Source organism: Sceloporus occidentalis, unplaced genomic scaffold (assembly GCF_023333645.1).
Source record: "Sceloporus occidentalis isolate IW3139 unplaced genomic scaffold, rSceOcc1.0.p SCAF_5, whole genome shotgun sequence".
In the NCBI taxonomy this organism is placed as follows: domain Eukaryota; kingdom Metazoa; phylum Chordata; class Lepidosauria; order Squamata; family Phrynosomatidae; genus Sceloporus; species Sceloporus occidentalis.
The window spans coordinates 173,526,329-173,543,427 of record NW_028316985.1 but is presented as its reverse complement, the minus strand read 5'-3'; the positions used below and the strand labels follow the sequence as shown (position 1 = coordinate 173,543,427).

At 40.4% G+C, this 17,099-nt stretch overlaps 1 protein-coding gene across 2 annotated transcripts; it reads left to right on the top strand.

The window, feature by feature from the left end:
- The first annotated feature begins 5,306 nt into the window (after window positions 1–5,306).
- LOC149313165 (estradiol 17-beta-dehydrogenase 11-like) lies at window positions 5,307–17,083 on the top strand. 2 transcript variants are annotated; one of them, XM_089526151.1, is made up of 7 exons: window positions 5,307–5,531; window positions 11,023–11,130; window positions 12,324–12,455; window positions 13,928–14,034; window positions 15,150–15,287; window positions 15,996–16,112; window positions 16,256–17,083. In XM_089526151.1, exons 1-7 carry the CDS (start codon window positions 5,322–5,324, stop codon window positions 16,344–16,346), a joined length of 903 nt encoding a protein of 300 aa, XP_089382277.1. In that variant the 5' UTR covers window positions 5,307–5,321; the 3' UTR covers window positions 16,347–17,083. The 2 variants fall into 2 exon arrangements, with proteins under 2 accessions (XP_089382277.1, XP_089382276.1); XM_089526150.1 differs by lacking the exon at window positions 15,150–15,287 and having other exon boundaries at window positions 5,321–5,531.
- The last annotated feature ends 16 nt before the right edge of the window (window positions 17,084–17,099 follow it).

Here is a 17,099-nt window from a genome sequence, read left to right as displayed (position 1 = left end):
AGATGGGACTCAAGTCTAAACTTGAAATTAATTTATGTTTTCTACACATCTTACATACATAGCCTGAAAGTAATTTTAAGCATAATATTTAAAATAATTTTTGCATAAAATAAGAGTTTTTGTACATGGTACCATCATAAAGCAAAGGTGTGACTATCCTAGCCAGCCATGAAAAAAGTTTTGGATTTTGGAATTCCAAGTAAGGGAGACTCAACCTTTACCGCAATGATTTGCAAAGTTGCAGTGCATCCTCAACACTAGTTAGAGAATCACTGAGGAAAAAACAAGGCTTTCTGCTCTGTTTTAGATAAACAAACTTACATTTATTCTTCCTCTGAGCTGTTGATTCACTTTGAAATGAAGTAGGGGGGAGGGTTGGGGATTTTTGAATTTTTAATGCATTTGTCTTTTAATTGTATGTTATTTTACTTTTGTCATCCACTTGGATTCCTTGAGATTAAGCAGGATATTGTTGTTGTTGGAAATAAATAGGACCATTTGGGAAACACACTTTAAAAGCGGTGGCTGTTCCAATACCTCCTAATTCTTGAGAATCCCAAAGTGTGCTGTGTGTTAAATCCCAGCCATAAAATGTATGTCACATATAGGTAGGATAAATTCACAACTTCACTAACAGGAAGTTCCTTGGCAAAGCCTAGAACAAGGCTTCTTCTATTTCAGGGGTGGGGATCTTGTAGCCATCTAGTTGGTCCCCTTTGCTGTTTCCCTTTGAGAAATGTGCCCCACACTATTGGGGTGAATCTTGGGAGATTATCACATGTCATTTTTTACTCGATCCGGGCACGGGCTGGGCATGGGCTTGAACAGATGAAAACGGGTGTTATCACACACAAAAATGCTGCCGGGTGACTACTACCCTTCCTCCTTCATCACTTAGCTGGCTGATTTGGAAGGATGGAAAGCTTCCATCCTTCAAAATCAGTTGGCTAAGTGTGGCTGAGAGACAGGTGGTAGTGTTATGCCCAAGTTTGTAAGGGCAAACCTGTTTAAGCTGAGAGCGTATTGTGGTGGAAATTCCTTGTTGAAATAAAAAGCTATAGAAAGATGGAGTCACCTTTGTCAGCCAGAGAGATGGTTTTTGAAATAAAGGCTTGGAGTTTAGAAAAACTAGAGCAAAGGAATAATGAGTGCATCTTGACCTGGATGGAAGCTGGCACCAGTAAAAAGACATAACATAAACTACTGAGATAAGGATACATAGTTGACATTCAGAAGCAAGGTTAGGAGGAAAGCTACTAAATTCCTACAGGAGGGGGTAAGGAGTGATGATGCAGTTTTAATGTATGCATGTATTTCTGTTCTGATTGTAAGAATTCTGTATGTTTAAATTGTAATTAGCCAATCAGGTGTATTGAAGAAGCTTCTTTGTCTTGAATAATATAAAAAGAGCCATTTTGTCTTGTTCGGGGCCTCAGCTTTTTGGAACTTGAATTCCACTGAGTTCAATGTTTTCCTTTGTCGACAATTGGAAATAAACTTATGGATTTTCAATTACTAGGTCCTCTTGTTAATTCCTTGCTCTGCCAATCCTAGATTTTTAAGTTTCCTGAAATTTCTGTTACAGTATGGTGGAAATCTTCTCCGTGAACTTACCCAAGCAGGTCTAATACAGACATTGAGACACCAAAATTGGATTTAAACACTATGCATGTAACATTTATTAAGACATTAAAACAGTACAGACATTAAGTATCAAGAGAGCTCTCTCACTCACACACTCACACATATACTCATGCACACACAAGTGGCCCTTGCTGAAGTCGGTGATCAGTCGTCCTCACAAGGCTGTGGGAGCCCCTGGTGCCGCGGTTTCAGGAGACACCTTTGGTTTGGAAAAGTCTCTCTTTTTAAGGATTCACCACATCCTCCATCCTTCTGTCTTTACGTTAGGACCTCTTCCTTTGACGCTGACCAACATTTTAGATCGAACAGTTCTTTGCAGTTTCTTTCTTATCAGTCTTTGCTCATGCATTCTGTCATCTATCCAGGCTGTTCTTACAGTCCTGGATATCTTCTTCTTAACTGATAAGCAGCTACATCCAAGGTTTTGGACAGGAGGTTAACAAATCTTGGATTATCATAGTCAGACCATCTCTCTCTAAAAATAGCTGCCAGTGGCAAGCCATGTGAATAGGTTTTAAAAGCACTCCATATTATCAAGAATACCTGGGCTGAGACTGATCTATGAGCAGCGAGAGTGACTCTAGGAGAGGTTCCAAGCTTTGAGGCTACTGTTTCAGGTTCAGTATTGATTCTCTACTCCCACAAGACTCGGTTTTTGCTTATGGGCCCTTAGCCTATTTATGTACCACAGTAGCATTTGCACAGCCACACCCAACTCAGCTGTTAAAGATAAATAGTTGAGTGTGTTGTCATGATGGCCTGCCCCAGCAGCTTTAGATGGATGTTTGAAAAGCATATATGAAAAAAATAGAGTGTGATTATAAGCATTTAAGAGGATGCTCAATTAGAGCTAATAATGCTACTGGAAACCAAGTGGTGACTTTTTCTTTATTTGTTTCATTAGACAGATTTGCTATACATCCTTGCTAAGACTAGTCTTGAGAGTAAGCAACCATTTTAATACATTCTAAATAAGGACAAGCAACTGCCATTTTGCTTTCCAAACTTCAACTTTTCTGCTGGTAAGAAACATTATCTTTTCTATGAATAAAGCATTTATGTTAAGCCCAGTGCCTTCAAAACCATCCTTTGTGTTTCCCTCCTAGTTGTAATTTTGGTAGCTGATGGGAAAATGAGGGCAATCCATTTAAAAGGGACCTCTTCTAATATCATAAATGGAACTATGTTAAATCTCAGGTTGCACCAGCTGCCTTTCTCCAGTCACCAAATATTGCTGCTATCATTTGCCCTTTCCTCATGAGCACAGATGTATCCCGGGGCCCAGTAACCATTAATTATCTTATGTCTCAACACTACCACACATTTCCTTATTAAGAGGATATCGTGTAAAGTAGTGAATGAAAGACTTGGTTTCCTGTGTCTTGTTAGTCCATTCCTATATACTGGGAGAGAGCTATAGTAACTCTCCTGATACATCACATACATCTTTATTTCTAGTACAGTACACACCTCTTTTCCTTTAGGGAGGTGGACCTCTGGGTTTTGGAGTCTGTGGCACAAAAAAGGAGTCACAAAAGTGGCTCTGTTCTGCACCGTGAAAAGGGCACCATAGCCACAGTGCCGCAGCTTTTCCACACTCCTTTGGTGCTGCATCATGTAGACACAACGCCAGAGGAGCGCAGTGATGCCACTCACCATGTGATTCAGCAAGAGGCGTCACGCTGGCCTATGGGCAGAATCAGGGTGTCTGTCATGCAGATGCCATTCCCCAATTCTGCCCCTAGGCCGGCCAAAGATGCCAGTCTATACAGCCCCTAAATGGGAGGAGAGGAAAGAGGAGCAGAATCTTACCCTTCTCAGTAAGCTCAGGCAAAAGCAAACTGCTGAAGCCTCTCCCAGCTTGTCTGTTTTTCATCTTTAATAACTTTTGTCATATTATCCATGGGTCCTGGTTTTCATTTGTAAAACAGTATACTAATAATAAACCTTGGGGAGAGGTGGGTAAGTTGAAGTTGCCAAACTTGGTACAAAGGTACATAACTTCTTACTATCTCTCCCCAAAGTTCAAGGCAGGATACAACATGGATTAAAACACATAAAATCTTCTAAACACTGTAAAAGCACTGTTAAAATATTGTTAAAACACATAAACCTAATACACATTAAAACTATTCAGCATAAAATATATTAATTTAAAATTCATAGTTTAAAATCAACTGTGTAGCCTGACTGGAAAAGATAGGTCTTTAATACTCTTTTAAATTGAGACAGCATATTTAGCTGTCAAATCTCTGCTGGCAGATCCTTCTATAGTCTAGGGGCAGCTGATGAAAAGTCCTCTGGATGACAGTTGCCAATGTAGTCCTGACCAGTTGAAGTAAATATCCCCCAGAGGAACTGAGTGTACAGGGTGGATGATATTGGAGGAGGCGATCCCACAGGTAACCCGAACCCAAACCATTTAGGGTTTGAAAAGTAATAAGGCACACTTTGTACTTTGCCTGGAAACTGACTGGCAGTCAGTGGAGTAGTTTTAACATAGGTGTGACATGCTCACTCTTGGATGTACCCGTAATCACTCTAGCTGCCGTGTTTTGAACTCATTGAAGTTTCTGATCTTGGTACAAAAGTACATAATTCTATGCTCCTACCTGCAAAATGGATAAACACAGTATGAGAAAATTTAAGGGTGATGCATCTGGCATTCCAGATACTTTTATAAAGAAGCCCAAATAGCGTCTACTCCCACCTGGCATCATATATCTCCATTCTACATATCAGCAGTAGGGCTGAGTGTGCTGCATCATGTTGGATATCATACACTGAGCCATAGATAACAGCAAGAAAAGAATAAAGCCAGCCCACACAACTCCTGACCCACAGGATTGTAGGTCCCACTTGGAATTTTTAGCAGACACATTGGTTTTACTATTTCATAAATGAGAGTGGAGAAACTGTGGTCTGTAGACACATGCCCCTATGTTGTTGTTGTTTGGACCTCCCAAGCTTCCTGATTCTTCCCAAAGCCCCTTAATCCCCACCACATAAATGTTTTGGGAGTAAAAAACCAAATCTATCAAATGGTAAATTGCTTCTCATGGGGTGATGGTTTGCCTTTAAACCCTTATTACTAAAGCATTACAAACCAGTTAAAAATCACCAAAAGTATGAACCAGACTTTCAGACTTTTTCTCCTTTCTCTCTCCACCTTTGTAGCAGAATGAAGAACCAAGATGGGTTACCTATGGCCATGTTACAGCCCCACACTTTTCCTGAAAAATAGATATCTTACAGTTGTTCTGATTCAATGTACAAAACAAATAGTATGATAGAAAATACAAAGATCAATTATTGCTCAATTTTCTACATAGCAATGGAAACTGGTTAGAGCAGCCAAAAATTAATCACAACCCCCAACCAGTCAACATTACAGCTCTTGCCTCTTGCTTAGAGCAAACTGATAAAAAGAAGGTGGGAAAATTACTGTTGTTGAGCAATACTGCATATTGCAAAATCACAGAAGCAGTCTCTTGAAACATGCCAAACCTTGTGTAGAAAATGAAGGTATTATTCCCTAATCATGCATTTTGGGCTTTGTCCAAGTTTCATGACTATGTGGTAGACACACAACCCCCTAGTCTCTGATCTCTGATAAATGAATAACAATATACAAACAGCAGAAAATTGCTCACACTATCAAAAAGCAGTAGAAGAAAATGCATGTTTTGCTTGAGATCCCGTTGTTTTTCCTTATTGTCCTCTATTCCTATTTGGAGGCCTTTGTCAAGCTTTTCATTTCTGCCAAGAAAAAATCTATTGCTGAAGAACTTGTCCTCATCACTGGATCAGGCCATGGACTTGGGAGAGCCACAGCTTATGAATTTGCAAAGCATCAGTGCGAGTTAGTTCTTTGGGATATCAACAAGGTAGGAAAGGTGCATCAGTGGATGCAGTTCTACATTTGTTCTGGACTGTGATCCTCTTTGGAAGAGCTTTGTCCTGAAAAGCATCCTATATATTTTTCAAATATGGTAATATAAGAATTAACACTGCAAACTAAAAAATAGCACTGTTGCAATCCTGTAATGCTTGTTGTTCTTGTTAATATTCTTCTTGTCAACTCTGACTTATGGTGACCTTATCAGAGGGTTCTCTTGGCAATATTTATTCAGAGATGGTTTGCCATTGCCTTCCTCTGAGGCCAAGAGAGTGGGACTTGCTCAGGGTCATCCAGTGGGTTTCCATGACTGAGTAGGGATTCAGACTCTTATCCCAAAGCTGTAATCCAGGACTGAAGCTACTTCACCATCTTGGCCACCTCATTCCAATTTAAACTCTACATAAACTCATATGACTGGACAAGGGGAAACCATATTCGCTATGGTTAACCATTTGCCTTCTCACAGTGAGATTTTGTCACATGCATCAGACTTGCAAACTATGCCTATGTTTTCCTTCCAATAACCAGTCATAAAATAAAGAATGCTGATGCCTGATAAGTAGCCTAGGAAAATTACATACTTTGACAAAAGGACATTTTGAGCACTTCTACTGACAAGTGATCAACATACTGTCCAGCTTTACTCCAACTATAGCAATATAAAGCAAAGAGATTATGTTGTTGTTGTTGTTGTTGTTGTTGTTGTTGTGACCCTCCAAGTAGATTCTGACTTACGGCAACCCTAAAGCCATATTGTGGGCTTTTCTTGGCAAGGTTTGTTCAGAGCAAGTTTGCCATTGCCTTCCTCTGAGGCTAAGATAGTGTGACTTGCCCAAGGCCAGCCAGTGGGTTTCCATGGCTGAGCTGGGATTTGAACCCTGGTCTCCAGAGTCATAGTCCAACACTCAAACCACTACATCATGTTGGCTCCAAATAATATTTGGCTTCTGAAAAGGTAAACCTTGCAGCAGCAGAAGGCAGCTTGGTGCCCTAGGGTTTTAGAAGTACAAATCCCCTCACTCTCAGCCATCAAGTGTTTAAGAAAGTAGTTCAGTAGTTATGTGGACTTGTAGTCCTAGTTCAACATTAAAACCATTACCCTACATTGGGTTACCATGCTGGCTCATTATTACTAGCATGAGACTAACTGAGAGAAAGACATCCTAGCATAAGCTTTTGTAGACTTGGGAGCTTGTTGCACCACCACCAGGGCCCAACTTACCTCTTCCAAATTTGGCTCAAATTTGGAAGTTTGGCTGATTTTATCACACAGACTTTTCTCTCAAAATGGCTTACCATTGCCTCCAGTGCTGAATTCGGGCCCCGTAAGTCATTTCGGCAGCCATTTTTCAAAATCGGAAGCCTGGAGAAGAAGGTTAAGAGGTGATATGATAGCCCTGTTTAGGTACTTGAAGGGGTGTCATATTGAGGATGGAGCAAGTTTTTTTTCCCCTGCTGCTGAAGAGAATAGGACATGAAGCAATGGATGCAAACTGCAGGAAAAGAGATTCCACCTAAAAATTAGGAGGAACTTCCTGACAGTGAGAGTTGTTTGACAGAGGAACACATCCCCTCAGAGTGTGGTGGAGTCTCCTTCTTTGGATGTTTTAAAACAAAGGCTGGATGGCCATCTGTTGGGGATGCTTTGATTTTGAGTTCCTGCATAGCACGGGATTGGACTGGATGGCCCTTGTGGTGTCTTCCAACTTGATGATGATGATGATGATGATAGAAGAGAGAGGAGGAAAAGATAGAGAGAAATGGAGGAGTAGGGAGAATCAAGAAGATTGATGTGGAATATGAAGGTAGGTATTTGTGTGAGAGAAAACCCTATGATTAATTCACTGTAGGGTTTCCATAAGTTGGAAATGACGTGAAGGCACACAACAACAACAACAACAACAACAACAACAAGAGAAATGATACCAACAGTCCTAGATCATGTGTATCCATGGTCTCAAGTTCAGGGTATAATTTGGCACATATTCCTTTGGCTGTGAATGGGGAAGCCATGGAAAATGGATGTGTGCTTTTCAGTACTCTGCATTACAAACGACTTTTGTTTCTGAGGAATTCTTAAATTTTAATTTTGCAGCTTAATATTCTCTGTATTATGTACATGTGAAGTGTTATGCATTTATGTGGAATTGGCTGTCTAGCTGTTAATCTTCCAGTATTTCAGACTTTGATGTGAGTGTAATATTTTACAACCTATTTTGTTATTAATCTTTCACCTTGTTTTGATCTTTATTAATCTTTCACCTTGTTTTGTTCTTTCTCCAATTCGTGTCTCCTACTTTCTCCTTTTCTGTTTCTCAGTTCTCTTACAAAAACATATGTCTAGAATTTGGAAAGTTACTTTTTAGGTCTACACATCCCAGAATTCATTACTATTTTTTTTCTTAAACACTAACATCTATCCTGAAGAATTTTGAAGAAAATAACCATTAGCCGTGTTAGTTCATGACAGAAAAATCAGTATCTAGCCAAAAGAGTTTCCAGAGAGGTAGCAAAAACAGCAAAGAGTCTTGTGACCTTTTAAAGAATAATTAATTTCTATGTGGCATTCACTTATTTGTTCCCTAAAAAACCAAAAAACTTATGTATTAATCTTTAACATGCCTCAAGACTTCTAACCCAAGATGAAGCTTGTTTACATTTTATAACTTTCTTGGTTGGTCTTTAATTGTTTTAAGGGTTTTGATTCCTTCTTCTAATGAACCAGTACAGCTGCAAATACTTTATAAAGAACTGGACAAAAAAGCTCGGTAGCACTGTAAACCAGCATCCTTGGTATCTTCATTTTGTATTGGTGAAGTCTTACATTTGAGAAGACATTGAAGAAAATTATGCTCACCTTCTAGCATTGACGGCTAGATTTTTTTGAGAAAAAAATGAATAAAATAGTGTAACTACTTTCTTCTAGATCTCATTTTGGTACTAATAGTGATATTAGCTGATCAGGATTAACAGATACATATCTATAGTGTATATTGAAATCATTTTCAGCTCCCCCCCTACAGCTTCCAGCAAATGTTTTGTCCAAGATGGATCACAGAAACATCTTGTGTGTTCTGGAGAAAACTGTAGTCTTTAGGTTCTTTTAGGGGAAATCCAAATGAGAATCACTTTTCACCCTCTGTTTCACTTGTATTTGAAAAGTTATTTACTCATGCCCTATGAGGAATGCCTTAGGGATAGGGTTGCCATAACTCCGGACCTCCAAAACGGGAAAAATGTAGGACAAAAATTTCAAATGTAGGACACAGGGAAATGTGTCCTACGTTTGAAAATTTTGTCCTACATTTTTCCGCGGAGGCCAAGCGGTGAGGGAAAGCCTCCACTTAAGGAGGCTTTCCCTCTCCGCTTGGGCCCCGGGCCTCGCCGCGATCGGGGCCTCCCTCCCTTCCCCGGCCTCCGCAGAGGCCGCGGAGGAAGGGCCAGGCCTCGCGCGTTCGCCGGGGCCTCCCTCCCTTCCCCGGCCTCCGCAGAGGCCGAGGAGGAAGGCGCGAGGCTGCCGGTGATCGCCGGGGCCTCACCTCCTTCCTGGCCTCCGCGGAGGCCAGGAAGGAGGGAGGAGGCTGCAGGGAGGCGGGGAGGTTGGCGCGGCTGCGCCCAAGAGGCGCCGCCTCCCTGCAGCCTCCTCTGTCCCAGGCTTCGCTGCCCTCCTTTTCCTCCGCGCGGCCATGCGCGGTGGAGGAGGAGGAGGGCAGCGAGCCCCCCCGGGTTGCTCCGCAACCCCGCTGCAACCGGGCTTTTCCCGGTTTTTGGCGGCACCCGTGCCGTGACCGGGCAGGTGCCGCCAAAACCGGGAAAAACCCAGTTGCAGCCGGGTTATGGCAACCCTACTTAGGGAGGTGGGGATGTTTAGTCTGGAGAAGAGAAGGTTAAGAGATGATATGAAAGCCCTGTTTAAATATTTGAAGGAATGTCATATTGAGGAGGGAGCTAACTTGTTTTCTGCTGCTCCAGAGACTAGGACCCGGAACAATGGATGCAAACTGCAGGAAAAGAGATTCCACTTCAACATTAGGAGGAACTTCCTGACAGTAAGGGCTGTTTGACTCCCTAGGAGTATGGTGGAGTCTCCTTCCTTAGAGGTCTTTAAAGAGAGGCTTGATGGCCATCTGTTGGGTATGCTTTGATTGAGAGTTCCTGCATGGCAGGGGGTTGGACTGGATACCCCTTGTGGTGTCTTCCAACTCTATGATTCTATGATTCTATGTCCATGACACTTCAAGTCACTTGTGGCAATTCTGGCTGGGGGCATTCTGGGAGTTATAGTCCCAAAAGTAACTATTCCCAGGTTTGCATTTGTTAATATGTTTGGGACTGTAAATCCTGCCTATGCTACTTGTTCCAAGTTTCCATTGAAGCAATGTCCTTGATTATTATGGTGCTTTTCACTGTTTCCCTGCATAGCTATCTAGGATTGCTAGTTCTTGAATGGATCTGTCAGAATGAGAATTACAAATCTTTCTGTGCCACAGACTACAAGTCCTAGTTTAACTGTTTAACTACACAAACTTTCTTGTATATAACATTACAAAGTTACAGCAGTTTGATATTGTTTTCACTGTCACAGATCTCTCATATGGAAGCCTGGGATTTGTAGTTTGGTGACTGACTTGGAATTCTCTGCTAGGAAGTTCTATAGCACTGCTTAACTACACCTCTGGAGAGTTCTGATTATGTCTCCAAACTACAATAGCTGAAGTATCAAACTATAGTCAAGATATACTATAGTTCAAGGATTTCACTCTCCTATGTCGTTGTGTAATGCTTCCTGTTTATATATATATGTGTGTGTGTGTTTTAATTTGATCTTTTTAAAATTTATTAGTTTTTGTAAGAATGTTTCTATTGGTAGTGTATATATGACACTGAGATATTTTGGTCAAAGACCGTAATTAAACTATGATGTAACCTTTTCTGCGCGAGAGCTGCTTCTGCCTAGTTCCAGAAGCTCTCATAAGGTCTAGAGCAGTGGTTCCCAACCTTCCTAATGCCGCGACCCCTTAATACCTCATGTTGTGGTGACCCAAACCCATGATATTATTTTCGGTGCTACTTCATAACTGTAATTAAATAGGTGTTTTCCAATGGTCTTAGGCGACCCCCATGAAAGGGTCATTCGACCCCCAAAGGGGTCCCGACCCACAGGTTGGGAACCACTGGTCTAGAGAACAGGAGCACAATAGCAGTTCTCTAGATGTCCACAAGCAAATATCCTAAATCTATAAGTTAGCTTCAGTTTCTTTCTTCATGGTAATGGGGTTGACCACTGTGGCTCTCTGAATTCCACTACAACATTCCCTCCCCCATGTCTGAGTCATGGAAAGGCAAGATATCAATTACTGAAATAGAGAATATGTAAGATATACTGTTCATGTTGCGGATGCAGAGAAGAAATAGTTATTGCTGCTGTTATGATGATAGTGATGATGATGACAATAATGATTGCCTTCCATTTGCAGCGTGGTGTTGAGGAAACGGCTGAAGAGTGCAGGAGACTGGGAGCCACAGCACATGCATTCGTGGTGGACTGTAGCAAGAAAGAGGACATCTACAAAGCTGCAGAGAAGGCGAGACTGAAATTGTGAAAGATTTTTCCAAAACATTGTTTAAAAAATAGTCTGTCTGTCTGTCTGTCTGTCTGTCTGTCTATCTATCATTTCCATCCATCCATCCATCCTGCCTTTCTTTCAACATGGGACCCACAGTATCTCAGAACATGAATTAAAGCAAAGTTAATCTAAAAAGCCATGAATAATAAAAAAAAGTTATTTAAAAACATGATAAGCATGTATGCAAATGGATCTTGTACCACCATTGAGACTTGATAAGTATGATAAGTTTATCATTAAAAGTAGACCCCATTAAAATAAATAAAAGTAGACCCAATTAAAAGACTCATCTGCAGTCACCAGGACAGTAGAAAGTAGGAAGACTGCATACCAAATGGTTAGACTACATCAAGGAGACCATGGATCTGAGTCTGCAGGACCTGAGCACAGCAGTTGAGGACAGGTGGGTTTGGAGGAGTCTCATTCATTGGGTCTCTGTGAGTCAAAGTTTACTTGAAGGTGCTTAACAATAACAACATGGGGGACAGAACTGAGCCAGAGTGTCAAAAAGGAATCCCCTAGCACCTCCGTTTGAGTTTGCTGCTCCAAGACCAGAACTCTTAATGTACAGCTCTGCATCTTGGCACCTCACATGCTGGTTTATGTTGATGTTGACCCCACTCCCAGTGCAGTAGTCACCAAAGGAAGATACGACAGCTTTCAGCATGGCATGTATACTTTAATCTGAAAAAAAGACGCCCCGATAGATGGGGCGGGATATTATTATTATTATTATTATTATTATTATTATTAGCCCTGCCAAATGGCTTTCTGCCATATTCCTGAAATGTATGTAACAGATTCTAGTACATCTAGACCTCCCTGATAGCCCTGCCTTCTTGGTCTATTTAATAGTCAACAGCTTATTCAATCTGAACAATAAAATGGAGGTAGAATTCAGAGACATGACTGTGTTAATCTTGAATATTGGTATGCAAAGGGAACTTGTAGCACCTTTGAGACTAACTAGGGGAAAGAGGCCTAGGAAAGGTGAAGTACATGAAAGTTTGTGTTACAATTTCTTTTACTTAGTTAGTCTTGAAGGTGCTACAAAATCGCTTTGCATATTGAACAAAAAATAATAATTCTGGCTACTGTTATGATAAACTGTTCTGCAACCTATGTTCTTCATTTCTTTTTTTTTTTTAAAGGTCAAAGAAGAGATTGGCAATGTGAGCATTTTGATGAATAATGCGGGTGTGATAGCCCCAGCAGATGTGGTATCAACTGATGACCATGACATTCAGAAGATATTTGAAGTCAACATTCTTGCTCATTATTGGGTAATAATTGTTAAAGTGCCTATGTTGTTAGTTAAGCCCCTTTTTAAATCTGCAAGCACATGAATGTGTGATGGGATGTATTGACTATCACTCATGATACTAATTCAGTATCTTGATCTACTGCATGGCACAAGTTGAGCTGGAATGTTCCCATAAGCACTACAGGGTGGGTTCGTTTTATGGAATAGGTTACTGTCAGCAGCTGTGACATTATAGTTCAGAAGGGTGAGCAAACTGTAATTTGAGCCCTCATGCACTCTTCTAAATATTTGTGTGTTAATTTAAACTTACAAACCGTGGGAAGTTGAGTTAGGGTTTATCCACACTGCATAATTATATTAGATAATAACAACCATAACTTCCCATATTAGCTACTATAGTTCCATCCTTTGAAATTCAGGGATTTCATGAGATACTTAGAATACTCTGTCAGAGAGCTCTAGTGCTGTTGTTCAAGGAAATGACCTAGAACATTCTAAGTATCATAAAACTACAAATCCTATAATTCATGCAATAAAAAAATACTGTATATACTTGACTATACGCCAGTCTCATGTACAAGTTGAGGGCAGGTTTTGGGGCCCAAATTATGGATTTTGATATGACCCGTGGATAAGTCGGGTAAAACATAGGGGCATGTAACAAAGGATCTAAAGGATGAAAGAAAGGAAAATTATGCCAAAGAACTTACAAAAGTCCAGTTGGAAAAACTGTGCTCACACTAAAGGCTTGATGGATGAGAGAATAGAAGGGGGCCAGTGCTTCCAAGACAGATCGTGATCTTGGCTTTCATCTGGAGATGGTTAATTTATTTTATAAGAGTCCAAGTACAGTACTTACACTGAGCCATGGATAAGTCAACTTAGTTTTTTTGCGTCAGTTTGTTGACTAAAATTTCTACACTTATACATGAGTATATACAGTACAGTGGTACCCCGGGTTACGAAATTAATTCGTTCCGCCGCCGCTTTCGTAACCCGGAAACTTTCGCTAGCCGAAAAGCCCATAGGCGCTAATAGCGAAAGCCGCGATTTCGTGTGAAATCGCGCCGAAAAGCACCAAAAATTTTCTTCGTAACCCGGAATAACCTTCGTAACCCGGAAACATTTAATTACATGGATTTTTTTCGTAACCCGGAAATTTCGTAAGGCGGCGCATTCGTATCCCGGGGTACCACTGTACTTAGAATTGTCTAGTAACCTACAGAACTAGAGGTCTCTGGCAAAGAATTTGAAGTATCCCATGAATCTTAGAATTCCATAGGATGGAACTATAGTAGTTAAAGTGATATCAAAATGCTATAATTTTGTCAAGTGGATACATCCTTAGAATATTCTGTTTTATTTTATAGTATTTATATATCGGTTTTTAGTCATTGTATGTTTATAATTTGTTATTTTAGTCAACTACTGTATAAGGAACAATTGCTTTCTGTGGAAAGTTAATTTCCCATACTTTTTGTTTACTTTCAGACAATAAAATCATTCCTGCCTACAATGATGAGGAATAACTATGGACATGTTGTCACAGTGGCTTCTGCTGGAGGCCATTTAGTGGCTCCTTTTCTTGTGGCATATTGGTGTGTATGGCAGGGGTATCCCCCAGTCAGCAGAAAGGATGTCTTTTCTAGTCCAATACAGACTGAAATACAGACTGAAAGGCATGCTGGGAAGGGCATAGGACAGGGAGGTGGGGCTTTGGAGGTTGGCATGAGGAAGCCAGAAGCCAGGACAAAAGTAGCACTATGGCCATTTGGAAGAGCTGTGCAATAATGACTGTCCCCAACCTAATATGTTTGTGTTTCCTAGACTAATGCACTTATGGCCCCTTACGAGCCTGATGTGATAAAATCCATAGCCTCTTTCACATTGCACAGTTATATTACCTTAACTGTGATAGTTCCATCCTAGGATTTGAAGTTTTGTGAAGAATTTAGATTTTTCTGCCAGAGAACTCTACTGTTTAGTTGTTGTTGTGTGTATTCAAGTCATTTTCAATTTACGGCAACCCCAAGGTGACCCTTGACATAGGGTTTTCTTGGCAAAATTTGTTCAGAAAGGATTTGCCTTTGGTTTCCCCTGAGGCTGAGAGAATGTGACATGCCCAAGATCACCCAGTGGATTTCCATGGCCAAGTGGTGATATGAACCCTGGTCTCCAGAGTCTTAGTCCAATGCACGAACCACTATCCCATGCTAGCTCTACTGCTTCATTGAAGTACAAACTGCACAATTCTCTAGGATGCAGCCGTGGCAGTTAAAGTGGCATCAGAGTATACCTATGTAGTGTGAAAGAGACCTACAAAACCTCCTGAAGAGCTCCTGATGACTCTACATATTGGAATCCTAATTTTGCAATGCATGTCTGCTTCTAGTAGTTGGTCAGCAGTTACATGGCAAAAAGTATTGGACAGTATGTGTGAAATGTACAGTGTATATCAGGGGTGGGCCAAGTGCCGATGTTGTTGACTTGCATCTCTCATCTAGATCAGTTGTAGGTAAAATGCAGCCCTCCAGATGTTGGACTGTAACTCCAGTCAACCCTATTTAGCAGAGCCAATAGTGAGGCATGTTGGGAATTGCAGTCCATCTGCATCTGCAAGGCCACACTTTGCTCAATCATTATGTATAACAGGAAATAATCAACATAATTATTATAGTACTACATAATCATTTCAGATTTTTTTTATTTTTAGCTCATCCAAATTTGCAGCTGTTGGGTTTCACAGAGCTTTGACACAAGAGCTGTCTGCATTGGGGAAGAATGGAGTTAAAACATCATGCGTCTGTCCTATGTTTATAAAAAGTGACTTTGTAAAAAATCCATCTTCAAGGTACTGTGTTGGGAAGGTGGGATAGCAGTAGCATTGCAAAACCCCAACTTTATAAGTATTCCTCTGTGGCTGTTGCCTTTTCTTCTTTCCCTTTGGTCCTATAGCTCAGTAGAAGACAACTTGCAGTCCTTTAGGTGTTGAGAACCTGCTACTTCTTTCAGCTCTCAACACTGACCAGGTTGGCTGGAGTTGAGAGGAACTGGAATCCAGCAACAATTATTATTATAAGGGATGCTCCTTATTTGAAGGCTAGAAAACTTGTCTCTTATAGGGTGTGTGTATGTGCCTTCAAATCTCCTGTCATTTTAGGATGCCCTCATGAATTTCCTAGAGTTTTCTTAGGCAAGAAATTCTCAGAGGTAATTTTTGTCAGTTCCTTCCTCTGTTATGAGAGATGTGCCCTTTTTGAGTGTTGGAAAGCTTTTCTTTGAATGAGATGCCAGAAAAACCTTGTATTTGGTGGTGTAGGCCCTTCATAAAGACAGAAATGCAGGTATCATGCAATTTATGGATGTGGACAGTATGCTAAATTAACTAAAATTAACACCTTTATTTGGCTTTTAAGTAGAACACAAACTTGTTAATAGTAATTTCCTAATTGCCAACTACATAAGCCATGAATTTCAAGTGTACTTGACTGCTGTTTTGAAACTCTGCCAACACTACATGACATGCTATTGTAAATGCAATGTTTGTGTTTAAATTCAGGATAATGCCACCTATGGAGCCTGAGGAAGTTGCAAAACAAGTAATGAATGGTATACTGACTAATGAGAGAATGATTTTTATTCCACCACTTCTGAAATTTGGTTTAATGCTGGATAGGTAAGTACAGTGAACAAAAACAATCAATTGCTATGCACTACCATTCAGTGATGTAGGCCTGAGGGGATATTGTGTTCATTGGCCTTTGTGGTAACTTGCTTTAAAAGGGCTGTATTGATACCTTCTCTTCATTTTCCTCCTAGGATTCTTCCAGCCCGTGCATCTGCAGCTTTCTGGAAGCTGAATCAACTTAAATTTGATTATGTTCTCGGCTACAAGGATAAGGAAGAATAAGGGAATGGATTTTTCATCTCTAGTACCGCATTGATATCAGTTTTTGTTGTAGCTTTTAATGTTATGATGATGGATAAAATTTAACTCTTGTCTTTCTCAAATGGTTGCTCCCAGGTTGTATTGGAATACATATCCCATCACCCCCACTCACCATGGGTGATTGTATGAAATTTATATGCCATATTGCCTAGGGATGATAGAGATGTGGTCTGATAAATCTGGAGGGTACTAGATTTGGGAATAATCTAAACCACTGAGAAATGTCCTATGCATGAAACTTTTAGAAAATAACCCCATGCACCCTGTGTCTATATATCTGTAGAATGAAATTTTGGTTTTTCATGTAATTAATGCCCTATCTCTTACTTTAATAATGGTGATTCACATACAGTTTCTTCTGGAAAGTTTGATTTTTTTTAAAAAAGAAATGAAACTCTTAATCTGATTCCTTTAGAGCACGGATGGGAATTATATAGCCCTCTAATTATTGTTCAACTCCACCTAGTAGCCTTCCTCATCTTGGCTATTCTGGCTAAGATTGCTGAAAGTTGCAGTCCAGTGATATCTGGAGGGCTAAATGATTCTGAATCTGAACCCTTCTTTAAGGAAAAATGCAAGATATTATAGAATACTAGATGATATCATAGATGCCCTGAAAGGAAGGATTTCCACAGCTTTCCTCTTAAAGTATTAAATGATGTAGTAAAGTCCAGCAAATAAACACAAGTACAAAAGAACTGCTTATATTATAGT